Here is a 17,578-nt window from a genome sequence, read left to right as displayed (position 1 = left end):
ATGTTAAAAACAGGATGCTGTAATGGAAACGATACTTTCACAGCTTTTATACAGCACTGTCTTGCAGAGCTTAGAAGTTCTGCAGGATGAATTCTTGTGCCCTTAAGGCATTTCTGCACTTTTCTGTACCCCACCTATAGCAAATGTGAATTAAGATGATACATTCTCTTGGCATGAGAATATGGACTTTTACATGTAAACCAAATAAATATGTATCTTGATATGCAGTCTGTCAAATGTCTTCTATTTCCACACACAGAAAACAAAAAAATATTTGAGCCAAATTCTATTAAATAGAAGTCTATATAAATTGAAGAATAATTTGTGGTCTTTAGTGAGATAAAACAAGTTTCATAGATTGTAGAGAGCAAATTATTGTATAGAGAGAAGGCTTAGTTTGCCTCAGAGAAAAGCAACCTTTCATCTAGCTGAAGATCATTAGGAAAACATTTTGGAGAAATCTGACAGTACTTCCTTCTTTCTTTACAGTTAGAAGGGCACTATGGAAGCCTATGAAAAGCATGAGTCACCATTTATTGATAAAACAGAGGAACTGCTTTGATGCTCATCCAAGACCGGAAAAGAACCCACTTCCAAATGACTGAAGTGGATTTCACATCTAATATTCAAAGTGAGCTGTTAAAGCTAGTCTTACCATTGTTTATCAAGAGAGGTTATACCTCTAGTTTAATGTCCCCCTTTTTCTTAATAGATTTGGTGATATAAACAGATCTGCTTTTTATAAGAAAATAAATAAGCTGACAAGCTTCCAATAAAAATTCACATGCGAGTCAGCAACCTACAACAGAGGGGTGTTCTGAGGATTAGTCTTTGTAAAATGTATTGAATAAATGAAGTAAGTATTATTAGTGACTTCATGAGAAACATTTTTCCAATATATGTCGCAAAAAGGCTGAAGTATGAGGGAAATTGCTGCAATAAATACTTTCTTCTTAAAAGAGAAATCATGTCTGAAGAATGACTTCCTCAATTTTATGTCTCTCCACCTGCTGATAGGAAAGGGTAATATACTGTTCATACATCTGTGCAGCTAACATTGCAGGATGTAATCTTGTACAACCTTGGTCGGAGAAAGGCAAAAAGCTGAATTACTCTACTGGAGTATGGAGGAAGTCGGGAACATATGACCACGTCAGTAACAAAGTAATACAGGATCAGGTAATATGCAGTTCCAAAGACATCTATAGGCTCTCAGCATTACAAGCCCACTGGAAAAATGAAATCCTGACTCATCTGGACAAAGAAAAGAAAAAAATGCAATATTAACATTCAAATAACTTCTGATTATCTAATAACAATGCTAAAAGCTCAGACAGCATGAATTTCAAAGCAATTATCTACTGGGGAAAATATACAAAGATAAATGATTTGCTAAATGTTTGCTTGACAATTGATCTATAATACTTATACAGCACCAATAAACGTAGTATCCAGGCAGCAATCCTCCTGAGCGCATTAAAAACCCTATGAAGATACATGCATAAGCCCTACCAGGGGTTCACAATGCTTAAAGAGCTAATTTCCACAAAGAATCAGATAATCAGTTTGATTTTTCAAAGAAAAGCTTGTAAACCATATTCATCTTGAAATTTCTTCTGAAGAATTTCTAAGAGAAATCTTTTTTCTTTGTCTTAATAAAATAGCTGCATGTGAAGATAATAATGGGAATGCTACTGCAGCAGCACACTTGCTATAAAAATCAACACCATTCCAACTCAAGAAACAAGAGGCTAAATATTAACCAAAATTAGGGTAATGATCTCTTATCTCTAAATTAACTCCAATATTTTTCTGAAGAAACTTCAAATTCCTGTGCTATTTATTCCATTTGTTTTAACCAAGTAATTTAACTGGTTAACAAGAGTAACATAGTATCTGCTGTACTAGGTTACATCTAAAATGCTACCTTCTCCAGTGGCCCGTAGCTGATGGTGGAAGGTGAAAAAAAATCAATGCACCTGGACAATTCTGTAATACAGCAAATGAGGTGTACTGATGGAAACTTATGCCAGTTCCTGTGATCACTTTGTGGCCGAAGCAGGAGAAAATCCAAAAATCCCAGTCAATGATATCAAGTGAGCTAATTATAAAGAAAAAAGCAAATTAACAACAGGTTTTGGAATAATTTTTATTAGATCCTTAGTGGGATTAGAAGGTTCAGGGAACTGGTAATAAACTGTGACACATTTCATTTCCAGGTCACTGATTCACATCAGGGCCATATCAATGGAGGAGGAAAATTCTTTGTATCTGATGGCGTTTTGATGTGCTTTGCCTAGTGGACAAATATCCATGTTACAAAACCAACATCAAAACTGACTAGAGGAGCATTACTGTTTTTCTATCAGAGCAAAGATGCGAAAGGCCAATCTATGAAGATTAAGCTACCACTTCAACTCTAGGAGTGGGTCCTTCACAACAGGGTTAAGATTGGCAGATCTGTACAAGGAGGCTTCTTCTGATGTTGCTAATGCTGTACATATAAGATCTTAGAGGAGAAAGATGTTAAAGTTTAAAATGTTTAAATACTGAAAAGATTTCAAAATGTCATTCTTCAACATAAACTATATTTCCTCCCTGTTTCTTTAAACCAAGTTTTCACTTGTTAATTATACCTCCCGCCCCCCCAAGACTCAATTTCTATAACCCTGGCTTTAAGAGTTATTTAAAAGAAATTCTCACTGGAGGTCTTTTCTACATGGCTTTTGAGACAAAGACAAGTTACAATTTCTTTGACTTTCTCTTCCTGTTACCCCACAACTTAGATAGTTTTCCCATCATTTTCTTTTAACTCAACATTTTCAGTGAGTTACAGCTTTGCATTTTTCTGTCTTAAGTCCTTCATCATCCAACATCTAACAAAAGACTATCTTAAAGAAAGAAAAAAATTACCTTTTTCCTTAGAAGTTGCGAAAAGTTTTCTGGAAAAAACAAGGCAACCATTCTTGGTGTTTCAGATTAGCAAAATTCATTTGCAGAACTGTTGGATACAAAACAGAGCCATTTAGCTAAGCACACATGCATACATGAGCAGAATCACATTCAGGAGGATCAACTCAGTAGGGAAATGAAAGTTGTGAGATGTATGGCTTGTTAGGTAAAAAAAAGGCTGCTCCACAAGAGAGAGACTTCAAGCGATGACTTTCAACAGTGGTCAGACTGTGTGAAGGGACATAGAGGACTCTGGTGCTATGCAATAGGAAGGAACCAGGAAGATGACAGACATACGTGGCATGTAGTTTGGAGCAAACCATAAGGTGTCTAAAAACCAAAAAGGGCAGCTTGAAAAGGATTCAGAAGTAAATGGGAAACCAGTTTAGATTGTGGAAGGGTCTATATGCTGTACAGAACTCAATCATTACTATTATAACTGGGGGGGTCTCTGGGCACCAAACACAAACTCTAGTTGGGGGAGGAAATGGCTGTGTTTGTTTCTTTGTGTGAGAAAGTGAGCTGAAGCATTGTGACCCTGGTATTCTTCAGTAACTGGAAGAGATATGACAAGAAAGAGTACAAAATACACGACAGCAACAATTTTTTCATTTTCACCCTAATTTTGGAGGAACATAATTCTAAGTTTTTCATAGGAAGACCACATGGCTAAAGGGATTAATAGGAAATGGAATCTCACACAGCTGTGTCACTAGTTTGAAGTCAGTCCAACTGAGCAACCACCAAAAGTTGTGACCATCGGATACCTAGGTGAAGTGACTTAGTTTCAGCTTCTTTGAACATGGACCCATATAAAAACCTACACCCTAACAAACTACTCAATCTATGGAGCATGCACAGTACTCATCTGCAGTACCTGATATGTGGAAAAACACAAATCTTCAGTCTCCAACATTTCAGTCTGGCACCCTTCAAACTGGCAGCCTTCAGAAGTACTAAATAATTAAAAAATAAAAAGTTGAAAAGTTTGTATTTACTCAATGAACCAGAATAGCTCATTTAGAATACTGGAGAAATAGGATCTAAAATTAATTTATTTTGCCTGAAATTCAGGGTAAAAAAGTCAATTTCCCTAATAAACAGTTCAAGTCCTTATGACAAATATTAGAAGTTACCGTACAAACAGACAATTATGACATTTCAATATAAAACTAAGTTCTATACAAAAACAATAGAGCACATTTTTGCAACAAGGGGTACACACAGAGAGAAAGAGAGAACACATACATACACTATGAAAAAGAACGGCGATTCAGGCCTGCAGAACTAACACCAAAAAACCCTTCAGACCACTGATTTAGAAAGCTACTCAGAGGGACACTCTTACCTCAGGGATGATACTACTTCCATTTCCCTTCATCTCTTATTTTACGAATAAAAAGGCTGCCTGCAGAGTAATGATGTTCCAAGAAAAGACTTAAGGGGTGGTGGTAATTTGCTCCCAATTAAATGAAGAGTGCACAGAGAAAAATATTATGAGATCCAACTACCACTTCTGCACCTGTCTGATGAGAGGTGTATTGGATTTATATTACATTTATTTGAGGGCTGATGGCTACACAAGGCTCCAATAACTGATATGCCTACAAGAGACCTGAGGAGGAGCCAAAATGCTACTTCATGGAATGTGAAACACTTTCTTTTGGATATAGGAGTTTCTATATTTCTACAGGGCTAAGTCTTAGGGTTTTTTCCCTTCTAAGAAGAGAAGAACTGCAAACCTATGAAACCAATGCAGAACATAGTGCCCTGTGAAAAAGTGCATATTTAGTATTTCTGCAAGCTCTCAGTTCTATTAGCATTTCTCACATTTATAAGTTTTAAAAAGTAACTAAATGAACAGACCATAGTATGGACTGATCGTTTTCCCAAATGTAGTTTTAAAATGGGAAAAAAAAATCTTTGCAAGGACAAAGGAGATATATTAATATACAGGCTTAAAGTTCTTAAGACTATAATACCTACCATTCACTTTTCTTAATGTATTCTTCTGTTACATTTCTTTAGTGCATATATCTTTGTGGGATCAAGTTTTCTTCTGTAGGTTCACAGTATATGCATACAAATGCTCTTCTTATTTATTAAATGTTATTCTATTTGAAGCAGTTTGAGTTAAATTACGTTATCAGTTTTAAAATATGTTTCCATGGCTTTTATGCAGCAAAACCATATACTAAAATACAATTGTATATCACCTAAAAATGAGACTTCACATTTCAAGTTATCAGTTTTTTTTATGATGTTGATGTAAAAAAAAAAAAAAAAAGACAGTGATTATAGCTCCTTTTGTGAGTATGGGGGTGGGGGGGTCACCATTTGGAATGGTCTTTCTTCTTTCCTTTTTTATTTTTTTCCATTTTCAAGGACCATTGTCTTAGCTTTTTTGGTTATTGCTTTTTTTCTTTTTTTTTTTCCTTTTTTTTTTTTTTTTAAAGACCATTCCATTTCTTTATTTTTTTAAACATCTTAAAGTCATAAGGACTTATATGCAAAGCAGTCATACACTGTATCATTAAAACCCATACGTAAAATACGTACACAAATCCAACAAAAGGCTAGTACATAGTAAAGCCTAAGCATACTACTATGCAATATTATGAATACATAACTTTAGAGACTTCAGTTTAGTACTGTTATCTATTCATTTCTGAAAACATTCACAAAGATTTTTAAATGCAAATTTTCATTCCATATCTGGAATAGAACAAAAATTATCTATGTTATAACAATTCTTGGTCTTTTTTTTTTTTTGACCAATTGATTAAATTACAAAGAATCCAAAGAATTCTCTAACTTTCAGGAGAAGTATGTAATAAAAACATTGCATATGTTCCTAATAAGATGTCTTTAGCAATCATTTACTGAAACAACTCAAACATGAATCTGGCAAAATACAGGATTGATCAGCTGCTTTTTAGTCTATTTCTGAAATTCAACTTCATCACATTTACCAAAAAACCTTTTAGTACAAACAAGCAAAAGTACATTAGGTAATACTAATGCAATGTAGGTACAGTTCCAGCACTTTCTCTGATCAGTTGAATCATCTTCTCCATGAACGAGATTCATTATCCTCTTCTTCTTCATCATCATCTTGAAGCAATGAGTCATCCACCAAGGATTCTTCCTGAAACTTCAAAAGAAAAATGCGTTAGGCTCCATTTCAAAAAAGTCAGAAAATGTAAAAGATCAAAACAAAAAGTAGACTTCTGCTACATAGACTTTAATGAGGACAAAGATTATATGTGGACATTCCCTTTTTAATCTGAAACAGAAAAAATGAAGGTTACTTCTAATCCGAGTTCTTCAAGCTGACTTCATAGTCACACTTATGGTACTGCACCACCTGATGGTGCCAAACGATGGAACCTTCTCAAAGCAGTGCCTGCTGAAGCACACGTGCACCCGTCATCCACGCCTTTTATTCCGCCTCTCAGTGTCTCTGATCATGAGAGGGTGAGGCTACATAAGGGGCATTGAACCCTCTACTGCCGCAGTTCCTTCCACCACCAACCCAGACAACCATAACAGGACTCTGAGGATATGTTTACACTGCAATGTAAGCCCAGAATTCAAAATCAGACTCAAGACTACCCCCCCCCTTCTATCTACACACAAATTGCGCTAATCCAGGGCTAAGACCCAAGGTCCCAGGACCCCATGAGGGTGGAGGGGTTGCGCCTCAGTTAAGTCGGGTTCCAGGGTTCAAGTCCTTCTGCTTTGCAGTGTAGACAAAGACCCACTGGACTCGCGCTATGACAGTCTGCCAAAAACATCCCACGGGCCAACTTTATTTGTCCTTTGGACAGTCAAGTTTGGTGGACAGTCAAGTCTTCCCACACTAAACCACGAACAAAAGGCTAGAGCAGCCACCTTTTTGGAGGGTACTAGGAAGTCTGGGATACGGGTGGCTGACCTTGGGTCTACATAATGTAGTGCAGAGATGGGAGCCCCAGGTTGGGACCCAGAGTTCAACATTCCCTAACCAGGGATTACCAATGAGTGTAGAACACTCAAACCCTAAATTAACAAATCCAGGATCTGCTAACTCTAATTCTACTAACCTTGGGCTTACATTGTAGAGTAGACATACCCTGAAAAAAAAGGGAAGGTGGGCAAGAATTGTGAATATGCAGACTCATCTTGTAGAAGTCTGGTAACAAGTAACCAACCTTCATTTCTTTTTTGAATGGCTCTGCATGTTAAACTACTGCTAAGTAGTAATAAGTAATGCTGAAAAACCCTAAACACAGAAATGGACTCAATCAAATAACGATTGCAACACTGCTCTGCCAAATTTGGCATGTGCTCCAGAGGAAAGATTAAGCATGTTTAGTGAAAGTGTGCACTGACTTTCAAGTGGCAGCCTTGCAAATTTCCCTAATAAGAACATATTTGAGTGATGCAAAAAGATATTGCTACAGCTCTAGCAGAATGAGACTGCACAGAGGGATCAGGAATTTCAGGTAACTCATAACACTGCAAAATGCATTGTTTAACTCATCAGGAAACTCATCTGAGTGGACACACTATGACCCATATGATAATTTGCATAAGGAATGGTCTAGATGGTCTCCTAAGACTTTTAGTTCTACCTAAATAGTATGCAAGAGCCCATGTAGCATATAAAGCATGTAACAGACTCCCATTTATTAGCATGAGGTTTCAGAAAGAAACTCTCTCATTGAAATGGATCTCAGACACTTTCATAAAAATCTGGGAGCAAGTTTAAGAACTGCCCTATCTTTGTGAAAATTTGTAAATGGCAGCTCAGCTATCAGGGCATGCAACTCACTCACCTTCTGGCTGTGATATCAGTGATGAAGACCACATTAATAGATAAGTAAAATAAAGAACATTTCATCATGGTTCGAAGAATGATCTCATAGGCGTAGATGAGGTCAAATTAAGCTCCCAAGATAGACGGGATCCCGTAGAGGAAGATACATGTTATATAACTCAGACTTTAATGTCAGAAGGGACCATCGTGATCATCTAGTCTCACCACCTGCACATTTGCAGGCCACAGAATCTCACCTATCGACTCCTGAAATACACCCCTACCATCTGGCTAAGTTACTGAAGTCCTCAAATCATGGTTTAAAGACTTCAAGTTACAGAGAATTCACCATTTACCCTAGTTTAAACCTGCAAGTCACCTGGGCCCCATGCTGCAGAGGAAGGTGAAAAACACCCAAGGTTTCAGCCAATCTGACCGGGGAGAAAATTCCTCCCCGTCCCCAAATATGGCAATCAATTAGACCAGAACATGTGGGCAAGAACCACCAGGCAGATAGCTGGAAAAGAATTCTCTGTAGTAACTCAGAGCCCTCCCCATCAAGTATCCTGTCGCCAGCAGTTGGGGATTTTTGCTACTGGCAATTGCCAAAAAGTCACATGTCATAGTAGGCAATCTTATCACACCATCCCCTCCATAAACTTATCAAATTCAGTCAGGTTTTTGCCCCCACTGGTCCCCTTGGAAGACTGTTACAGAACTTCACATCTATAACAGTGTAAAGAAATCTTCATCTAATTTCTAGCCTAAATTTATGTATGGCCAGTTTACAGAAGTTAGTTCTTGTGTCCACACTGGCACTTAACTTAAATAACAACTCTCCCTCCTTGGTATTTATTCTTCTGATGTATTTATAGAGAGCAATCATATTTCCCCTCAGCCTTCTTTTGGTTAGGCTAAACAAGCCAAATTCCTTGAATCTTGTCTCATAAGATAGATTTTCCATTCCTCGGATCATCCTAGTAGCACTTCTCTGCACCTGTTCCAGAATTCATTTCTCAAACATGGGAGACCAGAATTGCACATAGTATTCCAGATGAGGTCTCATCAGTCCCTTGTTTAATGGTATTAACACTTCCCTGTCTCTACTGGAAATACCTCGCCTGATGCATCCTTGGACCGCATTAGCTTTTTCATGGCTGCATCACACTGATGGCTCACAGTCATCCTGTGATCAACCAGTACACCAGGTCTTTCTCCTCCTCTCTCGCTTCCAACTGATAAGTCCTCAGCTTGTAGCAAAAATTCTTGTTGTTTGTCCCTAAATGCATGACCTTGCACTTTGCACTATTAAATTTCATTTCATTTCATTTCTATTACTCCAGTTTACAAGGTTGTCCAGATCTTCTTGTACAATATTCTGGTCCTCCTCCATACTGGCTATGCCTCCCGAATTTGTGACAGGTTTCAGAGAGGTAGGCATGTTAATCTGTATCAGCAAAAACCACGAGGAGTCCTTGTGGCACTTTAGAGACTAACCAATTAATTTGGGCATAAGCTTTCGTGGGCTAAAACCCACTTCATCAGATGCACTTCATCAGTTCACTCCATGCATCTGATGAAATGGGTTTTACCCCACGAAAGCTTATGCCCAAATAAATTGGTTAGTCTCTAAAGTGTCACAAGGACTCCTCATTGTTTTCTCAACTTTGGGTCATCCGCAAATGTTATTAGCCCACTCCCACTTTTTGTGAGAAGGTCAGTAATAAAAATGTTAAATAAGTTTGGACCCTGAAGACTGATCCCTGAGGAACTCCACTAGTAACCTCCCTACAGTCTGACAGTTCACCTTTCAGTATGACCTGTTGTAGTTACCCCTTTAGCCAGTTCCTTATCCACCTTTCAATTATTAATCTCCATCTTCTCCAATTTAACTAATAATTTTCTATACGGAACTGTATCGAATGCCTTACTGAAATCCAGACAGATTAGATCTACTGCATCTCCTTGGTCTAAAAAATCAGTTATCTTCTCAAACTCCTTCATAAACCTTTTCACAGAATCATACAAAAAGGGACCTAACATCGACCAAAATGTGGTAAGCTGAAATAGCAGTCAAGTGAACTTTTAAAGGACAATCCTTAAGTCTTCAAATACATTAAATATTCCAAAATAAAGGGTAGGGAAGCTACCACTGGCAAATCAGATTTTCCCTTCATCCAGACAAATCTAGTTCATTTTAACCTAGTAACACTTCCTCGTAGACAGTTTTCTAGTGTTAAGTCGTACATTTTGTACGAAAGAAGAACATAATTGCTCAAGAGTAGTCATAATCTGACAGCCCACGCTGTGGATCTGGATGAAGAATCCCATCTTGCAGCTGTGACAAAATATCTGGAGACAGAGGAAGATTTATGTACCATCCATCTTACAGCTGAAGCAGGCCCATGCACCACTACTGTCTCGGCCAAGCTGGAGCAATCAATGTAATTTTTTCCCTGTGCTGTCTAATCTTCACTACTTTCTGAATCAATGGAAAGGAGAGAAAAGTATACAGAAAGGCCTTTCCCCAATGCAGAAGGAAGGCTTTTTGTTGATTTCTGTCACAAGCAAGTCTATTTCAGGTTGATCCTAATGGGAAAAGATGTCATGACAACCTGATCCTTCAGGGACTGTTGTGAGACTGGGAGCTGTCCCTGCTGAGATGATCTGCTAACAAACAGCCTTCCCCTGCTAAATGTGGGGCTACCGGATAGTGCTCGTGACAAATGCATCAATCCTATAACCTAACTGCTTCAACACATAACTGGAGTGAGTGAGTTCCCTCGTTTGGTCATGTAAGACAAAGCCGTTATACTGTCCATTGCTACCCAGACTACCTTCCCCTGTATATGAAGAAGGAATGACTTGAGAGATGAATGATCCTTAATTCCAACATGTTGATGTGCAAACTTTTCTCTTGAAAAACAGAGTTACCTTGGATTGTACACTGAGCTATATATGGACTCCCCCATCCAGCGTTGGAAGCATCTGAAGTTATTGTCAATGAAGGCAAAGGAGGACTGAACAGAGCACCCCTGAAAAGACTTGTTCCTCCATCACCTTCTCATACTGACAGGCCTGAATTTACAAAATCACTTGTTCTATTTTTAAAAACCTGTCTTCTGGAAGAAAATCTTTCCTTGCTATTGAGGTGTTGTCTACACTAGAAAATTAGGTCTGTATAACCTCACTCAAGTTGTGAAAAATCCACAACCCTGAATAACACAGTTAAACCAACCGAAACTCCGGCACAGACAGCTTTAGGCCAACGGGAGAATTCCCCCGTTGATCCAGCCACCACCATCATCTCCCAGGAAGGCGGATTACTTAAGTCACTGCTGCGCGACTGCAGCATTTTAAGTGTAGACAAGCTCAGAGTCCAGTAAGCAACCTATAAAGGGAATTCTCTGAGTTGGGCACAGATTTGACTTCTTAACACTGAGAAGCAGACCCAGATCTGAAAAGAGCAAGATTTTAACCTCAACGTTGAGTAAGAGAACCTTGCACGTAGTCACTTTAAGTAGCCAATCGCTCAAATACAGATAAACAAATAGCAACACATCTGAAAAAACAGGGTATCATAGAAAGGCACTTGGGGGAAAAAAAATAAACTCTTGGTGCTGCTGACAGGCTGAACGGGAGCACCTTATATTGGACATGGCACCTTGCCACCATAAGCCACAGGTATTTTCGATGACTGTGCCACACAGCAATATGAAAATGTGTGTCCTTTAAATCAAGAGTGGTGAACCAATCCACAACTAAGGAAATTGTAGATGCCATGGTTAACATCCTAAATGAGAATTTTCGAATGTACTTGTTCACATTTCTTAAGTCTAAAATTGGACTTAAGCCCATCTTTTTTCTGTATCAGAAAATACCTTGAATAAAACCTGTCCCCAAAGATGTTTGGGTACTTCTTCAACAGCTCCTACCTAGAGCAGCTTGTGAACTTCTGTAAGCAAAATCACCCCATGAAAAGGGAAAGGTAGGTGGAATTGAAAGGGGGCAGTTTTACGAACTGAATGACATAGTCCTTTTCTACAATGTCTAGTAACCATAAATCCAATGTAATCAGCCTCCCTCAGTTGATAAATCAGGCTAGTCTGTCTCTGAACAACAGAGGAGAATGATCCTCACTGATTGGTCAACAACTCTTGATCCTCATATCAAATCTGAGGGATGGTGTTAGCTGAAGACTAAGAAAAGGGAGCTGATTGCCTCATCTTAGGTCTAGATCTGAAAGACCTTATGCTCAGTCTGAAATGAAGACAGGGATTGCTGCTGCTGACACCTCTGGCTACATGCAAAATAAGACCGACAACTGTGAGTAATACTGTCTCTGGTATCTAAATGATGGAGTAGGTGGTCTCTTCCTGGGCATGAGACCCAGACTCAGAGAGCGAACACTAGAGCTAGTCTCCTTCAATTTTTCCAAAAGTTCATCTGTCTCAAGTACTGAAAATACACAAGTGTTGTTGGTCTCAGAACTTTAGAGACACATGGTGGGTGAGGTAATATCTTTTATTGGAACAACTTCCGTGGGAAGGAGAGAGAGAGGCTTTCGAGCTTACACAAAGCTCTTCTTCAGATCCCACGTAGATGATACCTCACCCACCATAAGCTCTGCTTCAGAGCAGAGTTAGCTTATAGCACTGAAAATAAATTAAACTTTTAATAGTGTGTAACTTTGTAAAGTTGTTTAATATCCTTAATTTTGTACCCTAACAATTTTCTTTTTAAAATATTGTGAAATATAATATAAAAATCGGCACCTTGCCTCTGTACAGCAGCTCCATTCTGCAACATTCATGTGATTTCATCTGCATAGTTCATGAACAGAAACTTCAGGAGATTTAAATTACCTTTTCTCTTCAGCTAAGTGCATTATGCTTAATGCTCACTTTATTTGCTGTTATCAAACTCATTTAAAAAAATAGCTGAAGATTCCCTTTAAATAGATAATTTATCAAAAAACATTACATATGAAGTGCATTCTGGCAAGGTGATTGGAACAGTGTAGAGAAATTGAAATGTCTGTCAAGTTAGACTTGTGCTACAAAAAGTAAAAACGATTTTGGGATAATTAGACACCTTAAACAGAGAGAATGGGTTGAAGAATGAAGGAACAATGAAAGAAAGTAAGCTTATGGTAAACAAAGACAATAGGTGGTTTGGGACATATGTCCATTCCTTCCCCATAATTTTTCTCTAGTGTTAAACACATTTGTCTCAACTGCAAAAATGCATGATTCTTAAAGGAAAAGCTTTTTAGACACCCTAGTAATTATTTTTAGGTGTAGGCATATTCACAATGCCTATCTAGTTCAATTTTGAACTTGATTATAAATTGTTGAAGTGTAATGTCTCATTTTAGACACTGATTTGCGTGAGGAAAAATATCAAATGGGATAGATTAAGTACCTTTGGTTGTAAAGAGGCAAAGTGACTATGAACATATGAGTTAGACTATTTTTCAGTATACTGTTTTAAGGCTCATGGCAGCATAATAGCTTGGATATGTATAATATGTTGAAGAATCATAAGAACTATTAAAACATGAGATGCGCATTGTCTGGTCTTCAGAGAGTCTCTCATTTTTATGTTTTCCGCAATAAAGAAAGTTCAACTTCATTTGCCTCCCCCGCCCCCTTTTTAAAAAAAAAAAAAAAATTATATTTGAAAGCTTTCGTTCTTCAAGTGGCTCTGCACATTTCCATGTATGGATACTGTGCTGCCTGGTGGCACCTCATGGTAGAACCTTCTCCAAACAGTGCCTGCTGGAGTGCACGTGTGCTTCATCCTACCTCTCCCCTCGGTGTCTGGGAACGTTCTGAGGGGGAGGCTATATGAGCAGCGCTGTGCCCTCTAGCACCTCAGTTCCTTCCAACCACCGTGGAAAACAGTTGTTAGCTGCCCTGGTCCTTCAGATATGGGGCATTCTAAGTGCCTTGTTAGATTTATAGTTTATAGTTGTTTATTCCTAGTACAGTTAGTTCAAGATAGTGTTATAATACAGATAGTGCATACACTTATTAAGGTAGGTTCCTTGTGTTATGGCAGAACCTCAGAAGAAAAACAACCTGAGTTTTGAGATTTGCTTGGTGCCCTGCTGTTTTCTGGGTGTTGGACAAGCATGTGAGGCTTTTGAAATATCTGGGAGAGGTACATTCACCTCTGGGTGCTCCGTTTGCCAGACTAGCTTCCTGAACTTGTAAGAATAGACAGACCAGGCTTTAGGTACTGTAGCTCAAAGAAGCTCTGGCCACTAAACTGTCCAGTTCCGGAGGTTCTGCAAATGAAGAGAACTGATTTGGCTTCAGTAGCTTCCTTAAGTAAGGAGACCTCAAAGTTGTGCAGATCACTATCTGTGCAGCTTTCTGATCCTTTGGAGAAAGCTACCAATGCCTCAAAGGCACTGGAGAGAGCCTGTCAGGAAAGTCAAGGAACCTAAAGTTATGTTAGTTCCAGCTGCATGAGAACAGAAGCAGCCACTGTGGGAGAAGGCAGCCACTGTTAGCAGTGCCATATCCCACTTGTCAGACCCCCTCCAAAACAGATGTTGCTACTACAGTTCCAATGGTAAGCTCAAGTCTGTTCCAGGCTCTTTCAAGCCCAGTGTTGAGCGATGTAGTATTTTCCCGGATCAGTCAGTTTCCAAGTTTGTGGCGCTGAGCCAATCCTCTGCTCCGGTTCCGAGGGCCACCATCAGATCAGAAGAGGTAACAGTAGTGGCTGATGTCCATTGTCCTCTGCCTGAGAGTCCTTCAACTTTGACTGACAGGAACTTGGCAGGGGAAGAAATTATCTTTATCAGTTCCACAATCTCCTTCATCTGTATTTAAATATCAGCCAACAGATTAAGACTATTGGAAACTATTGCCTATTGCCATTCTGGGGTGTTGGTTCAGTACTGCCTCTGAGGAAAGAGTGCAATCTACTGAATTATCTGCCCACCTTCTTTGTCTCTTAGGGTATTACTTGTGCCCATACAAACACACAACCTGCCTGACCCTGTTTAGCCTACCCTTCCTTAGTTGAGCTGAAGTGAGTCATGAGGCAAAAAGGAAGATTCTCCATATCTGTTATGGATAATGGAGCTTGTAAACAAAAAGTTAAATACTTTGGTGAACTGAGTGTCCACAGACACTACTAAAGCAGTCAGGTATTTTCAGTTTATAAGAGAAGCATGCATGAAAGTCAGAACCATTTATTATAGAAACAATGAAAACAAATTGATACTGGCTGGGATAAAACCAAAACTGAGAGGAAGCAGCAGTGTGGAATTTCTCTTTCACGCAATTTGATGACCACTGTATTTTCTGAAATGTTATTCTAGACTAGGGGTCAGCAACCTTCGGCATGCAGCCCACCAGGGCCACTGGAGGGCCACGAGACGTTTTGTTCATGTTGATCGTCCGCAGGCACAGCCCCTCGCAGCTCCAAATGGCCACAGTTCACCGTTCCTGGCCGATGAGAGCTGCAGGAAGCAGTGACCAGCACGTCCCTGTGGCCCACTGCGTCCATTGGCCAGGAACGGCGAACCGCGGCCACTAGAAGCTTCGGGGGGGAGAGGGAGGGCCGTGCCTGCAGACGGTCAACGTAAACAAAATGTCTCACGGCCCGCCAGCGGATTACCCTGATGGGCCGTGTGCCGAAGATTGCCGACCCCTATTCTAGAATTTGTCTACTTAAGATCAGAGTATATATTTCAAATACTCACAAGTGCATGGGCTAGAAGTAATACAGAAGTTCTCTTAAAGCAAAAGCTGACATTTAAGAAATGCAAAATGTTCTTAAGGAACTTTCATTGGAAATCCATTATGTATGGGAATTTACTGAAGGAAAGAGGGGACTAGTTCAGTAATCATTGGAGAGGATGTAAATTAATGTAATCTGGTTAGGTAAACAAGATAAATGGGCAAGATAAGCCTGTATGGTTAAGAATATGATAGGAAAAAATGACGTAAGAAGATTGCTTGAACATACAAAATCCTGGTAAGGAGATCATTAGGAAATCTATAAAAGATCCACCCAATTGGAAAAATAATTATGAACAACAGAAGACACTGAATGTAAAATTGCAGAAAATATTTCAGCAAGAGTATAAAAATTTTAGGAAGCATACAAAAGCAATGATCCACTAGAGCTTATGAAAGAACAGATTTGATCCAAATCTGCCGCTACCCTCCCTCCCACAAGAGCCACATTGGACTGATGGCCATAACAAGACTCAAAAACAAAAGTCAGACCCGAAGTGGCTAGTAGGAAAAAAAAAAACGCTAATCAAAAGAATAATGCTAAGGATCGACAAAAAGTTAACTCCCAAGCTACAGCTTCAGTTCCAGAGAAACAAACATCCTGCATCACACCCTCTTCACTTTCAGCTATGAAAAGTAAAGGGAGTCTCACCCATTCACCAGGGTTTCACAGAGTTTGTGAATTACGTTCACAGGGAAAACACCAACATGTAGCTAGCTGGTCCCTAACCGTTTTTCCCCTTACATTAAGGAAACCTGACCAGTATTCCCACTCATTATCTTGATCAAAGTCTGTAGACTGAGCTTCTCCTTCCCCTCAAGGAAGCCCCATCAGAGGTCCCTTTTCCAGGCAAGCAGTGGTTCTCTGGGACTATGAGAGATTTTTCCCTCTACCAATGCATTCACCACATCCAAAAAACTGCTTCTTTGCTCCCAACTTGTGTTCTCCCCCAACCCCACATCACTCTCTAGAGCTGAAGGCCCCAATTTCCAGACTTGATGTTTTCAGCAGGAGTTGTAGAATGAAACTGACTGCAGCCCATCTATAGGAGAGATAATTAATTAATTTCCTGCCTCTGAACCAGTGTTTGTAAACACAATTACACCCCCTCACTATATAAATTGTAGATTACTTTACTTGCCTTTATTCTTTTTCTCAGAAGCGAATAAAATTACTGTTGATCTACAGGGTAATATATCCAGACAACTCCAGATTTCACTTTTTCTCCTTCAAGAAGTTTTCTCAGCAGATCCCCACTAAGAAACTAGCAAGCAGTGAGTGCTTTCAGGAGGAAGACAGAGAACCAAGACTGAAGCATTGCTTTCCATATTCAAGCATCTGATCTGGCTTTAAGAATCAAAAAAACAATGCTTCATTAAAATATAAATTGAAATCTAAGTGGCAATTTGCAAATTTCAATTTTGGAGGCTCCAAGAAGGCACAGTCTGAATTGAAGTGGCCTGACCTATCCCTTTTTCTAAACCTCAAAAGATTTCATCTGTTTAAGTAATGAGTACATGTAGAGACAGCAATCTGATATGTAAATCTGACTTCTCTTGGAAAAGGAGAGAGAAATGAATTAGTATCAAATGAAAATAGTAAACTGTTGGGTACGGCTATAACTATGAAACAGTTTATAAGAAGGTCTAGCCATGACAGCTTCAATCTCAGACTGTCCTAGCTTAAGTTCAATTTACTCAGAAAGTTGTAAAAAACAGATCTTGGGGAATCTTTGAGAGATATTTCTTATTAAGGTCTTAGGCCTATGAAAAAAGAATCTAAACCTAAAAAACGGCCATGAACTGATTCTGTGATTGTACTGGTTGATGGAAAAAGGAACCACCTGATATCTAGGGAGCAGGATCTCTCTTTTATCCTCTAGGTTCCAGAAGCAACGTGCATTTGGGCAGACTTACTGCTCAAAAAGTTTATTGCCATCAATGGTTCTATGGCCCGTGAAACAGAACACTTGGCTCAAGAAGGTGCTTTTTATCCTCTAGATTAGTTGGATTAGATTTAAAACTGAACCTGGAAATTATGTGGAATTAAGAAGAAAAGAACTGT

General features: G+C 39.0%; 1 protein-coding gene across 1 annotated transcript in view; it reads right to left on the bottom strand.

The window, feature by feature from the left end:
- Window positions 1-5,376: 5,376 nt before the first annotated feature.
- Window positions 5,377-17,578, bottom strand: part of RBM26 (RNA binding motif protein 26) — a 102,153-nt gene continuing 89,951 nt past the window's right edge. The window contains exon 22 of the mRNA XM_034758282.1: window positions 5,377-6,106. Coding sequence (XP_034614173.1) covers window positions 6,017-6,106 — 90 coding nt within the window. The 3' untranslated portion in view covers window positions 5,377-6,016. The remainder of the gene's footprint in view (window positions 6,107-17,578) is intronic.

This window comes from Trachemys scripta, chromosome 1 (assembly GCF_013100865.1).
Source record: "Trachemys scripta elegans isolate TJP31775 chromosome 1, CAS_Tse_1.0, whole genome shotgun sequence".
Lineage (NCBI taxonomy): Eukaryota > Metazoa > Chordata > Testudines > Emydidae > Trachemys > Trachemys scripta.
Note: the sequence above shows the minus strand (reverse complement) of the source record. Positions and strands in the feature narration are given on the sequence as shown.